The sequence below is a fragment of the Peromyscus leucopus genome, chromosome 5 (assembly GCF_004664715.2).
Source record: "Peromyscus leucopus breed LL Stock chromosome 5, UCI_PerLeu_2.1, whole genome shotgun sequence".
NCBI lineage: Eukaryota > Metazoa > Chordata > Mammalia > Rodentia > Cricetidae > Peromyscus > Peromyscus leucopus.
Window position 1 is genome coordinate 72,822,170 of NC_051067.1, and position 13,525 is coordinate 72,835,694.

Genomic DNA, 13,525 nt, shown 5'->3' on the forward strand with positions numbered 1-13,525 from the left:
GTGGGCTCTGTGTGTTTAGTCGGCAGAAGGACCGTTTTCAGCCTAGGGAAACCTGACCTGTGAATACACGTGATTTTTACATGTTACTTTCAGCCTTTCAGAAGGCTGAATAATTACAGCTACTCACTAGAAGAAACGCTTTAAAAGGTAAAATAACATAGTCCCAGATTTTCATCCTCACACAGATGCACACACACACGAGAGAGAGAGAGAGAGAGAGAGAGAGAGAGAGAGAGAGAGAGAGAGAGAGAGAGAGAGAGAGCGCATGCATACACATATATACCACACTCCCTTATCCAGGCATGCAGCTCTCTTCTCATCAATTCCTGGGTGCCTCATAGCAGCCCCAAGAGGTATGGAAAATGTAGTCTTCTCTGGCTTTCTCTTTTCCATGGTGCTCTTCGTGTTCTGTAAACAACAGAAGTGTTTCTGTAGGTGAGCATGCATTGCACGGTCCACCCTTGGACTATAATCTAGGAATGTGCTAGGGCAAGGAAATACTTGCTTGAAGGAATGCCTGGAAACTCAGCATGGCGGGAGCCCCCTAGTCCTGTAAGCCTCCCATCTGGCTCCTTTTCACAAACTGTACCTGAGTGGGTGGGGCTGTATTTATATTCATTTTCCATTTCTAGCTGTCCAGTGTCTAATCTGAACGTGCTGGGGACTTCTCTGGGTGAGCGTGTCTGTATGCGTATTTCACATTCCCTGTTCCAGAATCTGCAGGTCCCTGGAGTTAGCGCGTTTACCACCGCAACTGCCTCTGTCTTTGAAGCACGTTTCCATTCCACAGGTCCAGTGTATGGGCAGTGTGGCAGCAGGATGCTTTTGTTTAAAAAAAACAAGCAAACAAAAAACAAGAGTCCACACAGTCCAGCCTAGCACTTTCTATCCAGCTGAATTCCACACTGTCGCTGGCTGTTGAGACGTGAAACTCACAGGATCATTTTTTAGAATTTGCTGCCCCAGCAGGTACCATTCTAGAGCGGGTCTTTTTTGTTTTGTTTTGTTTTTGTTCGGGGTTGGGGGGTGGGTTTTTGTCCCCCCTGCCGTTTAAAATGTCCAAATCCTCCCGCTCGGCTAAATCCTTCCTTACTACCGCAGCTTCTAAGCTGCCTTCCTCTAAGAAGGATGACTTAAGCATCAAGCCGAAGAAAAGCAGCCTAGGTGAGAAGCCGGAGAGAACGGGAAGCGAAGGAAACTTGGGGAAGCAGCAGCAGCAGGTGCAGGCAGCGGCAACCTCAGCAACCCCAGCTCAGAGGAAGGCAGCGGCTCCCAAAGGTAAGGCTGCAGTCAACGGCTGTCCTCTAGTGTGCCTAGAAACTTCCTGCTTACTGACCCTGACAGGTAACTGATAGAGATACGGCATGGACGCAGCTCCGGTGCTTAGCTGTGTCCGTGAGCATGCACCCTTTCCTAGTACACTCTAAAATAACCAATCCTTAGAACGGTGGAAGTGGCAGTGCTTTAATTAATTAAAGAATGATATGAGAATAGTGGGGGGGGGGCGGGTGTTGTCGTTTCTCTTTCAGATGAGAGCTTATTTTTGCATTCTGTACTCTTGGGTAATCTGATCATATCTGCATAAAATCTCTTGCTGTTGGTTTATCTACATGGAAAGAAATAGAAAAGGTCTCCTAAAGCCATGTCATTAATTAGCAGAGGAAATTTTGCATGTTTAATTATCAGTAGTCTCTATTTAAAACAATGCTTCTCAGAAATGCTAATCTAACAATGAATTTCTTTGCCAAGTGAGGCAAAACTTCCTGCTAATCTTGTTACCTGGATGAACCTTCTCCAGTCTCTGTTAGAATGTGTCCCTCAGCGACAAGACTGTTGAATATTTGACCTGGAATTGAAAAAACATTGAACTACTGAGAACTTTTATTTTAGTGTTGATCATCACAGAGGGCAATTAAATTGTATTTTAAAAATCTAATACCAATTTCTCCCACTTTACCAAGAATTGTACATTAAATTTCTAAGAAGTATTTTATAGTGCTTATTTTTAACATGTTTTGAGCTCTTGTTTAACAATATAATAACTTCGTCCTGGAAGAAGAAGTTTGTATTTTATATAAAAGAACAAATTCATTTTATAATTTCAATCCTGGCCTCTCCTATTTAAAAACCATTGGAGAGAATATACAATAATACATTCTTGCTCTGTACGCTATTTCAAAGATGCAAATGTCATTCTGGGAATAAATGTGTTTTTCCTTACCTTTGCTGTTGTCTTGTCCATTTGTATATAAAAACTGGAACAAAAAGACTTTGTGAAAAGTTGTCCATCAAATGAACACAGAAAAACTTGAGAAGTATTGATAGAAGTTGTTGAAGAGACTGAATCACGGCGGACTTAAAAAGGAAACTTTGCTGTGATGATATCCATAAGTACTCAATGAAAAAGGATGTCAGCCTCCCCCACCTATGGAATGCTCACACATTCACCGTGCAGGCAGCTGTGTGCATTTCACACAGGCAGGGAGACCCTCACACAGAGTTTAAGCCAGGTGCTTGTTCCAGTCATTGAGCATGCTGAGCCTCTGCTGGCCAAACCGAGGGTGGACCTGAACAGACTTTATAAGTGAAAATAATGCTTGATAGCGGCTGTTTGGGGGGCCTTAACAAAAGCCATTAAAACCAAGAATCTTTATCACAGTGCAAGATCAATGTAGATAATGACATTTTTTTTTTTGCAAAATAAATAAACCAGGGGAAAAGTATAAATTAATAAAGTCTTATTTCTTTTGTACCTCTCTGGGAGGAAAAAGAAAGCTAACTCTTAAGAATTTTGAAGTTAGCCATGCAGAGTGGCACACACCTTTAATCCCAGCACTCAGGAGGCAGAGGCAGGTGGATCTCTGTGAGTGTGAGGCCAGCCTGTTCTACAAAGTGAGTTCCAGCACAGCCAGGAGTGTTACACAGAGAAACCCTGTCTCAAAAAAAGCAAAGAGAGAGAGAAAATTTTGAAGTTGACAGCAAGACAGAAAGACATTGTTAGAATGTACATTTTTCTTTACTTTTAATCAGAATTCTTTTCAAATCAATCCCTTTAACCTAGTTAATGTTATTCATTGTTGCAATGAAACACCATAACCAAAAGCAAGTTGGGGAGGAAAGGGTTTATTTGGTTTATACTTTTTTGTGGTAGTCCATCACTGAAGGAAGCCAAAGAAAGAACCTGGAGGCAGGAGCTGATGTAGATGTCATGAAGTGGTGCTGCTTACTGGCTTGCTTGCCATGGCTTGCTCAGCCTGCTTTCCTATAGAACCCAGGACCACTAGTACAACCCCACCCTATCAATCACTAATTAAGAAATTGTCCTACAGGCTTGCCTATAGCCCAATCTTATGGAAGCATTTTCTCAATAGAGATTCCCTCTTCTCCAATGACTATACCTTGTGTCATATTGACATAAAATTAGCCAGCGCACCTTCATATCATATAGTATCCATAGGAACTTCTAGTTGTTGGAGAGATAAAGAAAGTCTGTATTGTAGCAGAACTATGATGTGTTTTCATTGAAGTGTGTGTCATGTGATTAAGAAATCCACAGCAAAGGAGGGGTAGGGGAGTGCTGTAGGAGACATGTAAATAAATAAATAAATAAATAAATAAATAAATGATAAAAGTAGAAGAGATCCCAGGCCAGGAAGATGGCTCATGGGAAGGGTGCTTCCCACCAAGCCTAGTGTCTTCAGTTCTGCCTCTACCCTTGCCAGGGACCGAAATAGTAGAAAGAGAAAACTACCTCATACAAATTTTCCCCTGACCTCCATACTTCTTCCTTGATACAAAACACACACACACACACACACACACACACACACACACACACACTCCATAGATTGATGGATGTGAGGATGGATGGATAGATAGCTAGATAGACAGACAGATAGATAGGTGTAGAACAGAAAAGAAATCCTGGGGCCGGAAGCACAGCTCAGTGATAAAGCACTGGCCTGGGATGTTGTGGCCCTGGATAAAATCTCTAGCACTATGGGAAAGGAAAAAAAGCCCAGGCCACACATAGTGGTACATGCCTATAATTCCAGCACTTGGGAGGCCGAAAGGATTGTCGCAATTTTGAAGCAGGCTTGGGAAGACCCTGCCACAAAGAAGCGATCAGCAATCCCAGTGATATCAGACACACCACTGGGATTGAGTTTGAGCTGAGCTATGGCCTTGTCCTCACGGAGAACTTGGTTTTACACTTTAGAAAGTTAATTGTGCCATGAGTGTGCCTTGGTCTTTGTCACATGTCTGCTTTCTTGTTACCCAAGTGCATTCTTTATTTTGTTTAAAGTATGTGTCTCATTTAGTGTGTTTCACAGATTACAGCAGGACCTCACCTTCATCTGCCTCCAAGGTCCCCTCCCCTCAAGTTTAATGTGATAATCTGTGCTTTCATTTCATTTTATTTAAAATGTGGATGTCATGTGTTGTTATCATAACTAGGTCTTCCATAGTTCATCTGTCAACCAGTTCTAAACATTGGAAATGAATGAAGTACATAACTAAGATGACATCATAAATATTTTCATGGCAAATGCAAGACACCTGATATTGTCATTGCCTCTGGTGGTTTTAAAAATCTTAGTCTTCTTTTCTGTGGGGCATTTCCAATTTCTCCAAGGAAAGAAACGCCTTTCTGTCCCCAATGTGTTTCTCAGTTTCCTTCAGCCATTCTGCCTGCTTTTTCCTGGGCAGTTTCTAGAACATTGAACAGGTATCTCTTTGCTCCATTTTGCTGAATCGCAATCCCCAGAAATAAGAGAAAAGCCAAATGGGAAGAAAATGTTCTGTGTGTTTGCATGTCCCAAATATCTTTATTCTTTTTAATGTTCCTGTGATATTTTGAGTAGATATGGATTTCTAGATTGAATCAATAGCCCTGCATCACTCACATATTCATAGTTTTCTTTGTAGGTAATGTTTTCAGTATTTCCTCCAAAGCTTTTGGATCTCCTCTTTATCCTTGATGTTTCAGAACTTCACTGAAGTATTTGAAGGCATCAGTTTTGTTTTGTTTTGTCTTTGTGTGTGTGTGTGTGTGTGTGTGTGTGTGTGTGTGTGTGTGTGTCCACTTTGACTGGATCTTTAAAGGGTTCTTTCAAGTTCCAGAGTGCCCTCAGCCCAGATTAGCCTGAAAATCTTAGATGATTCATCTGTTTCTTTGCTCTTTTTCTCTCTGTGAACCTCTAGGAGTCAGCTGCTGTCCTGTGGTATCTTTACTTACATTTTTAATTCATATTTTATCTTTTGGATTTTCTTGATTTTGTTTTCCAACTCCTCTGCTACATAATTATGCTGTGAATTCCTCAAGAGTTTTTGTCACTCTAATTTTGAGACCACAATACATGGTTACTTTATGTGTATAAGCAGTGTGCCTGTGAGGTATTCACTTAACATAGTTATCATTGCCTATTCTACTTTGAGGGTACTATGAGATGATTAACCTCATCAATGGGATGTTGCTATGCTTTTCATTCCCAATCAGTGATCCAAGTTGATCCCTGGAAAAAAAGAGCCAGGCCACCAGTGATCCTTAGGATCATAGCATTCATAAGATTCTCCCAAAGAAGAACTTCCGCCACAATGAAAAGCTACCAAATGGAAGATGAGTGTTGGTGTGCCCTGATACAGGCTAGGTTTTTCCAGTTCAGGATATGAGTCAGTGTCTGAGACTGTGGAGTCTCTTCCTGAGCTGTGTTCCCTTCTTCTGCTCAGATATATTCCCCTAGATAGCACCATTCTGGTTTCATTAATTAATTGATTCATATTTATTCATATGGTTCTCAAATTGAGCCCAGGGCCAGATAATGCTAAGTAAGTACTCTATCACTGAGCTGCACTTCAGCCTTGATTTATTATTTTATTATAATTATCATTTATTAGTGTATATGTAGGCAGCATGATGTGGAAGAGCATATATGCCATGGCACATGTGTGGAGGTCAGAGGACAACATTGTGGAGTCAGTTCTCCCATTAATCTTTACATGGGTTCCAAGGATCAAACTCATTGTCACCAGATTCCTGCAGCAAGCACTTTAGCCACAGAGCCTTCTCATTAGGCCCAGCTCTTGCCTTTTACATTTGTTTGTCCCTCAGCTATTCAAAATAAAGAAAAGCATTCTTAAAAATAGACCTGGATACCAACAAGGCTGGGTTGAAGAAATTGCTTCCCTCCTCTCGTGCATTTGCTGTGATGTGACATCTAACCTCATGAGTTCTACAGTGTGGCTGGCACAGTTGTAAGCAGCCTCAGGAGTCTGTTACTGCACTTACCTTGCAGGCTGGGGAATCGAAACAGCAAGTTTGAGATAGTTTCCCAAAACTATTAACCAGGAAGTCACAGAGCCAGAATTATAATTCCATGGTTTTTTTTAATTAAAATGTAATTACATTATTTTCCTCTCCCTCTTCTCCCTCCAACTCTTCACATGTATCCTCCCTCATTCTCCCTCAAATTCATAGCCTCCTTTTCTTTAGCTGTTGTTGTTACATATATATCTATATATGCCAAAATATACAAATACAACATGCTGAGTTCATTTGCTTGTCTGTATAGAATTTCACGGCAATCCACTTGGTATTGGATAACCAATTAGGGGGGTCATCCCTGTGGACGACGAATTCTTCCTCTCTCATCAGTCATTAGTTGTCTATAGTTCTTTCTTTAGGGGTGGGCCCCATAGATTTCTCCTTTGTCCAATAGCATGTCCCTCGGTGCTGTCTTTGTTCAGGTCTTGTTTAGGCAGCTGCATTGTTGATGTATTATGAGTGTAACTCCCCTGTCATTTCTAGGATGAAATGACACAATTTCCCAGCAGACTTCCTAGACCTCTGGCTCTTATAATGTTTCTACATCCCTCATCTGAACTGTTTCCCAAGCCTTAGGTGTGAAGGTTGTGCTGTGGATGTATAATGGGGCCTGGTGACAACCAGGTGTTCTCTGTATTGTGATCTGTGTGGCGTTTGGTAATGGTCTCTGTCTACTGTAAAGAGAAACTTCTTTGGTGGAAGGTGAGAGCTGTATTATTTGTAGACATAAGGATATGTGCTTAAAATGCAGTTAGGAACTAATTCCGTAAGTTTTATCTCCTGATCCTTTACAGTTGACCTCTACTCTAAAGCACCTTTCTATACAGAGCAAGCATCTGCTCATGGAAGAAATGAATAAAGCTAGCCAAACTTAGTAACTGTTCAGTCTGGTCCCTGAAAAAGAAAAACCTCTAGTTACATTCTACACCTCAACACAAGCTCTTCTGAGGCAGATATGGAGGTGTTCTCCCATAAGGCATCTATGCCAGAGGCTGAGGATGGAGAACTGCACTCAGGGACAGCCTGGGAGACAGAAAACTAGACAAGAAAGGAGATGGGCCTCTGGGTCGAGCCATTTTTATTTCTTATCTAGAACGTATCTTTCTTAGACAAAACCAAGAAATGGGAACGGAAGCAAACAAGTTTCAGAGTGACTAATTGTGTCACAATCTGTGAATGCTGTCCTAACATGGAAAATGCTGTTATGTACATGGACACCACTAACTATCCTAATGCCTACATTCATGCTCACAGAGGAACACACAAACTAACTAACTCTCTCTCTCTCTCTCTCTCTCTCTCTCTCTCTCTCTCTCTCTCTCTCTCTCTCTCTCCACACACAAGTCAAAAAATTCTTTTCCCATTACACATGACCTAATGGGCCAAATACAAGCCTGTAGGCCCCAAATCACTCAACTCTAATTCTGTCCTGACACAAGCCTCCCTCTGTGGCCTTGAGCAAGGCAATTATCCTTCCTGACTGAGTTTTGTCATCCATTAAAGAATAATAATATGTGGTTTCTGGGAAGAGGATTGGTGTGGATTAATGACTTGGTTAATGTGTGTCTGGTGTTTTCAAGAGTCTGTGCCCCACATAAGTAATCGAAGTCAAGTACAATGAAGTCTCTGTTCATCTCCAAATGCAGAAGAAGGTAAAGGCTTACACTCTCACAGTATTATACCTGTACCTATGCCAGAAAAACTCCATTATAATCCCCGGGTCACATGCCCTATACTGTTATTTATGACCAAGAGGTAACCTCACATGCCCTTGTTTACCAGAGGATCTACTGATTTTAATTGCCTCTGGAAGCCTGGAGCCTAATGTTGCCCACTTCTAACAGTCAAAAATATTAGTAACCATAGCACAATTTTTTTCTCTAGCAGGGTATGAATTCATTCTGAATTCTACGACTGGTTGTGATGATATTAGACCCTGGCACAGTGGAATAGTGGGGACCACAGTCCTTGCTTCAGGGAGGCAGACCCTCGGATGAATGTACTGGTAGTACTGTGTTTTCTGATAACATGTTAATAACAATAGGAAGCAACTATCCACTGGTACGACCTGTACTTTGTCTAGTATTGTCTAGAAGTGATATATTTGTACTGCATTTATACTCAGCATGTCCGTTTCTTTCTCTGGTTGCCTTTTGGATCAATTTCACCCAATATTTGAGAAGATCTGATATCAAGAGGACTGTTTTTAATTCAACAAAGCAATGGCAACTCACGTTCCAACCCATTCATTCCTAGTTTTGGCTCATCACCAATGCCAGTGAGTTCAGATTCCTCCATCGAGCATCTGGGCAGGCCAATAAACTTCTCTTCATCCTATTAAAACGTGCATGACTTCCTCTGCACGGTTATTTTACAAAAGAAAATTCAACCTTTTGAATGCTTCTTTCCAGTTACTTCAAGCCAACTTTTCTCTAACTAAATATAGCAAGAGATATGACTGTGAATATTTAAAATAACTCTTACATCTGGAGTTCTCTTTATTTTCCTCAACCAACTATACATATGCTTCTAGGATCTGTGAAAAGCAAGAGTGGGTTTGTACTGATATATATAGATATAGATATAGATATATAATTTGACTCCTTGATTTTGTTAGCATTCACTGAAGGAGTTTGAAATCATGTCTTAAAGTTAATCTGGGATTGTCTTTGTTTAATGTAGACTAGTCTACGTAGTGTATAGAGATCAATAACTCACAGGTATAATACCTTCACAATGAAAGAATTAATCTCTCCCTTTAGAAATAATACAGAAAAGGCTAGAGTTAGTTCTTTTTGTCTTCTAAGTCAGTGCTTCCATCTGCCCATATGACCTAAGTGAGAAGGACAAAAGCCCCTAGATGCCTCCAGGTTGCCTCGCAAATCTTCCCTTTTCCAGTTGATCTTGGATATACACTGTCTCTTGTGCTGTGTGACCACTAGCTCTCTGTTTTTACTTTCTTATCTCAAGTCTAGAAGAGTTGGCATTGATCAAGTCATGACTGTGCTGATCCTTGCCCAATTTGTGCTAAAAAATTACAACCAGTGTCTCCTATTGTGTTTGTAAACAAAGCTTTGCTCTTGGTTACTCCCAGGGGACTAAATATGTTTCTCTCTTCAAAAAACTAAAAAGGAAATAAGACTTTCTGTTTCTGTTTTAATTAGAGTTTTGAACAAAAGCAACAAACTAAAAACTTTAAAAAGACACTCTTTTCTAAAATCTATAGTATTCAGAGCTGGAAAGATGACTCAGCAGTTAAAAGTATGGTCTGTTCCTCCAGAGGATCTGGGTTCAGTTCCCACTAGAGCACAAACCATCTGTAGCTCCAGTTCCAAGCGATCTGACACCGTTTTCTGGCCTCCTCAAGCACCAGGCATACAAATGGTTCATATACACACATGCAGCCAAAACACCCATACACATAAAATAAATTACCTTTTTTAACTTAAAGTTTGTATTATTCACTAACCCCAAAACATGGGGTCCGGTGATTTTTTTTCCTCTGTAAGACCTTTAAGAGATTGTATAAAAACACAGATTTCTTTCCCAATTCTAATAAAATATTTTACTACCCAAGCTACATTTTCATCTTGATTCCTCGTACTGTTTTAATTCTGCATTAAGTTATATATTAATATGAATTAATATATATTAATTCAACCTTAAGTTTTCAATCCTAATGAGCCACTTTACCTTCAAAATACTTTTATTTTATTAGATTCATTTATACAACCACAATGTGGACACCTGAAAAATAACCAAATTTAATATGGATGAAAGGGACAGAAAAGATATTGTCACTTTGTTTGGGGATATATTTATAACGATTCTTCTAAGCGAAGAAATCATACCCTTCTATGTTTTTTTAAAACACTTTTATCTAAGTTGGTGACTTGGGAGCAGATGATTGTGCCTCGGCCTGTCTGTCTGCCTATCAGACCTTCCTTTCTGTAACTGCATAAGGCCAGTCTTAGCTCATGCCAGGTGTGGGCTGAGGAAGTGTCTGGGAATGTAGAAGGATGGGAAAAGCAACAGCCTTCTTCTTAATGATGCTGATCCGCCAGGTTAACTATCAGGTTTCCTGAGTTAATAATTTCCAGTCTTCAGTTTGGCCAGAAGTTCACCTGTGTGGTTTTCTTACCCTTTTTTAGTGAGGAGGCAACAGAAACTTCACCTGAGTTCAGGTTGTTTTGTTTTTCATGTTTCCAAAATGTAAAATTATATTAGCAAAGTGGATTATAGGAGGCTATAAGTAAATTAGGATTCTCGTCTTATATTAGAAAATTTTTGATTAGATGTATCTGTTAGGAATACATATTTTTGCATTTTATATTTATTGATAATTCATATTATAAACATAGTAAACAAGTTAGATTTCAAAGGAAGTTAATTACTGAGATATTCACATTACAAAGATGCTTGTAACTGACTGATAGCTTATATGCATTATGAATATATAATATACAGGTATATGGTATTTGACATATCCATTGTGTAGAAGTATGCTTTAAAATTTTCCATTTTAATATATGCTAGACCTGCATCTGCTAGATATTTCTCAAGCTAATTTTAAAATATTTAATACTAGTTGTTATTTTAAAGATATAATCCCGGTAAGGTCTTTACCCATTCAAGAACCAAACCATAACTGAACATCTACTTTATTTCTGGTATTGTGCTGAATTCTGGACGCTTAAAGCAAAAACATTGTTTTTGCTCTGGGGGATTGAATTCGATCCTTTTCGCCTTGCTGGGCCAGCATATCTGACAAAAACTATACAAGGAAGTTTGTATTGTGGTTTGATGAGCTACAGTCTGTTGTGGTAAGGAAAACATGGCTGTGTGGTCCGCTCTCAGCTGCGGTGGTGGGCTTGCCTATCTGCATACATTACATGGACACACCTCCTAAGAGCCCCCCCCCACTTCCCCGCACGGCGTCACCATGACCCTGTACGTGAGCCTGTGTGGACATTTCCCCGTCAAGCCCAACAATGCCTGAATTATCTGTGTTATGCAGATATTTAAATAAAACCTTGCAATAGATTTATGTATAAAATAATGAATGTATGAAAGAAGCAGATCAGACCATTTGCCCCGGGGAACAAGAATGTATCGGGTTGCAGGAGAACGGACACATCATCAAAGACCATGCTGCATTTAGGACATGGCAAAGCAGACCAGGGTGGCAGAAGCCAGAGGGAAAGAAATGGTTTGAGAAACAGTGGAGGGGAGGACAGGTTTTTCTGAAGTGACTTCAAGAGAAAACTATGCATAAACTCCTTGTTGCATCAGTGAGTATTTACTGGCTCGCTTCTGGGGACCACGTACCCTTCCCGGCTTTCAGATGCAGGCCGTGGTAAACGGTGGCTGGGGTCTCACGGGGCACAGGCAGCGGGAGAGTTCCTTATCTCACTGCCGTGCCCAAATGCCTGAGACCAAGTGGGATATAGTCCATTGTGGCTGGACAGTCATGTGGACTGGAGGGTAATGGAGCTGTCACATTAACGTCTGCAGTCAGGAATCAGAGAGGGGTGAACGCTGGTGCTCAGCTCGCACTCCCCTTTTTATTCAGCCAAGGGCCAGCCCCTCGCATGATACTGCCCATATTCAAGATGAGTCTTTACTCCTCGGTTACATTTTTTTTTCTGGACACAGCCTCATAGACACACCCAGAGGTGTGTTTCCATGGTAACTCTAAATCCAGTCAAGTTGATCATGAAAATTAAGTGCCACCACCATGCTCAATGACAAAAACTAAATGAGGAAAAATGATAAAGGAACTGAGAAAGTAAAAAAAAAAAAATCTGTTTTTAAAATTCATGTTGTGTGGCTCGTAAGGACTCACAGAGAGTGTCAGATATGAAGTGAAATCCAGAGATCATAGCAGGGTTTGCAGTGAGAAATACGCGTTAAAATTACAAGGTTGGACGGACACCTAGAGGGATAGAAAATATAAAAAACAGAGTGTGGTCCCTGGCTGAGGTGATTAAGTGACCTAAGACTCTGGGGCATCCCCATATACAAGGGTCAAAGCAGAGATAAAACTTAAATATTAAGCCTCATGTACACCAACCTGAGAATTTTCATTTAAAACTAAGGCCAGGTATTCTGAGCATTCCATCACAAATAGATGCATCCAGGCCCCTCAGTTGTTGCAAACAAATACTCCACAGAAGGATTTTTTTCTTTGAAAAATATTCAAATTATGTGTATGTTATATGTTTTTGTATCTGCCACCTGCATGTAGTGCCCATGGAAGCCAAAAGAGGGAGTCAGATACCCTGAAACTGGAGCTACAGGTGGCTGTGAGCTGTTCCACATGGGTGCTGGGAATGGAACTTGAGTCCTCTGGAAGAACAGTTCTCGCTCTTAACTGCTAAGCCACCTCTCTAGCCCCACAGTATTTTTTTTTTTATTTTAGGTGGTGTAAGTCTTGTTATCTGGCCTATATAGTTGATGTTTTGTTTAGTTTAATTTGAAATCATTTTTTAACTGAATTATCATCACAATTAAAACATCTCCCACCATTTTCAAAGTATGGCTTCAAATATCAACAACAAAAACCCCCATTATTTATTGCTAGAGGTACCCTTTCTACACACAGAGACCCAGCAAAGGGGAGATATTAAGAAACATTCGCCTCCTGTCTAATCTCCTTTGTGATTTCATAATTGCACCACATAATTGTTTTATATCATTTGTTAGTGTTTATTTACCTTCATCTGTTCCTAAGAGTCATTTTCTGATTTTGATTTTGAACTTGTTTTTAAGATGAGGACTGATTTGCTACTTCAATTTTGAGCACAATACAATGCCATCTTTTCTTATGATGAGACCTCTATTTACATTGTAGTGATTTGTGAAGAGGCATCTTGAATATTTAAAGATGCTACACTAGGAAAATCTCTGTTCTATTTATGCCCTACTTAGTAAAGTTATTTTGCAAAGGTTTTTGAATAGCTATAACCAGAAGAATTATCAACAAATCATAATGGAAATTGTACATAATAGAGAATGCCTTCCCAAAGGACCAAAGCTAAAAACACTGAATTTCTTTAAAATACCACAAATACTTTTTGTAATGCCTGGTTGTTCTGGCAGGAAAGAGACAAATTCCTCTGAGGCAAACACAAGAAAGCGTCAATGTGGGGAAATTAAACAAAACCCAGAACGGTTACTGGCATCTTGGTAGTGGTCTCT

The 13,525-nt window shown here is 40.1% G+C and overlaps 1 protein-coding gene across 11 annotated transcripts in view; it reads left to right on the plus strand.

Annotated features, from left to right (window-relative positions):
* Nucleotides 1-257: 257 nt before the first annotated feature.
* Kiaa1217 (KIAA1217 ortholog) overlaps nucleotides 258-13,525 on the plus strand; it is a 474,194-nt gene continuing 460,926 nt past the window's right edge. For 3 of the 11 annotated variants that reach the window (XM_037206003.1, XM_028891986.2, XM_037206005.1), the window contains exon 1: nucleotides 273-1,278. In XM_037206003.1, the coding sequence (XP_037061898.1) occupies nucleotides 1,056-1,278 (223 nt within the window). In that variant the 5' untranslated portion in view covers nucleotides 273-1,055. Of the gene's footprint in view, nucleotides 1,279-13,525 lie in introns of all 11 variants that reach the window. The other 8 variants (XM_037206010.1, XM_037206011.1, XM_037206001.1 and 5 more) reach the window with 7 other exon arrangements.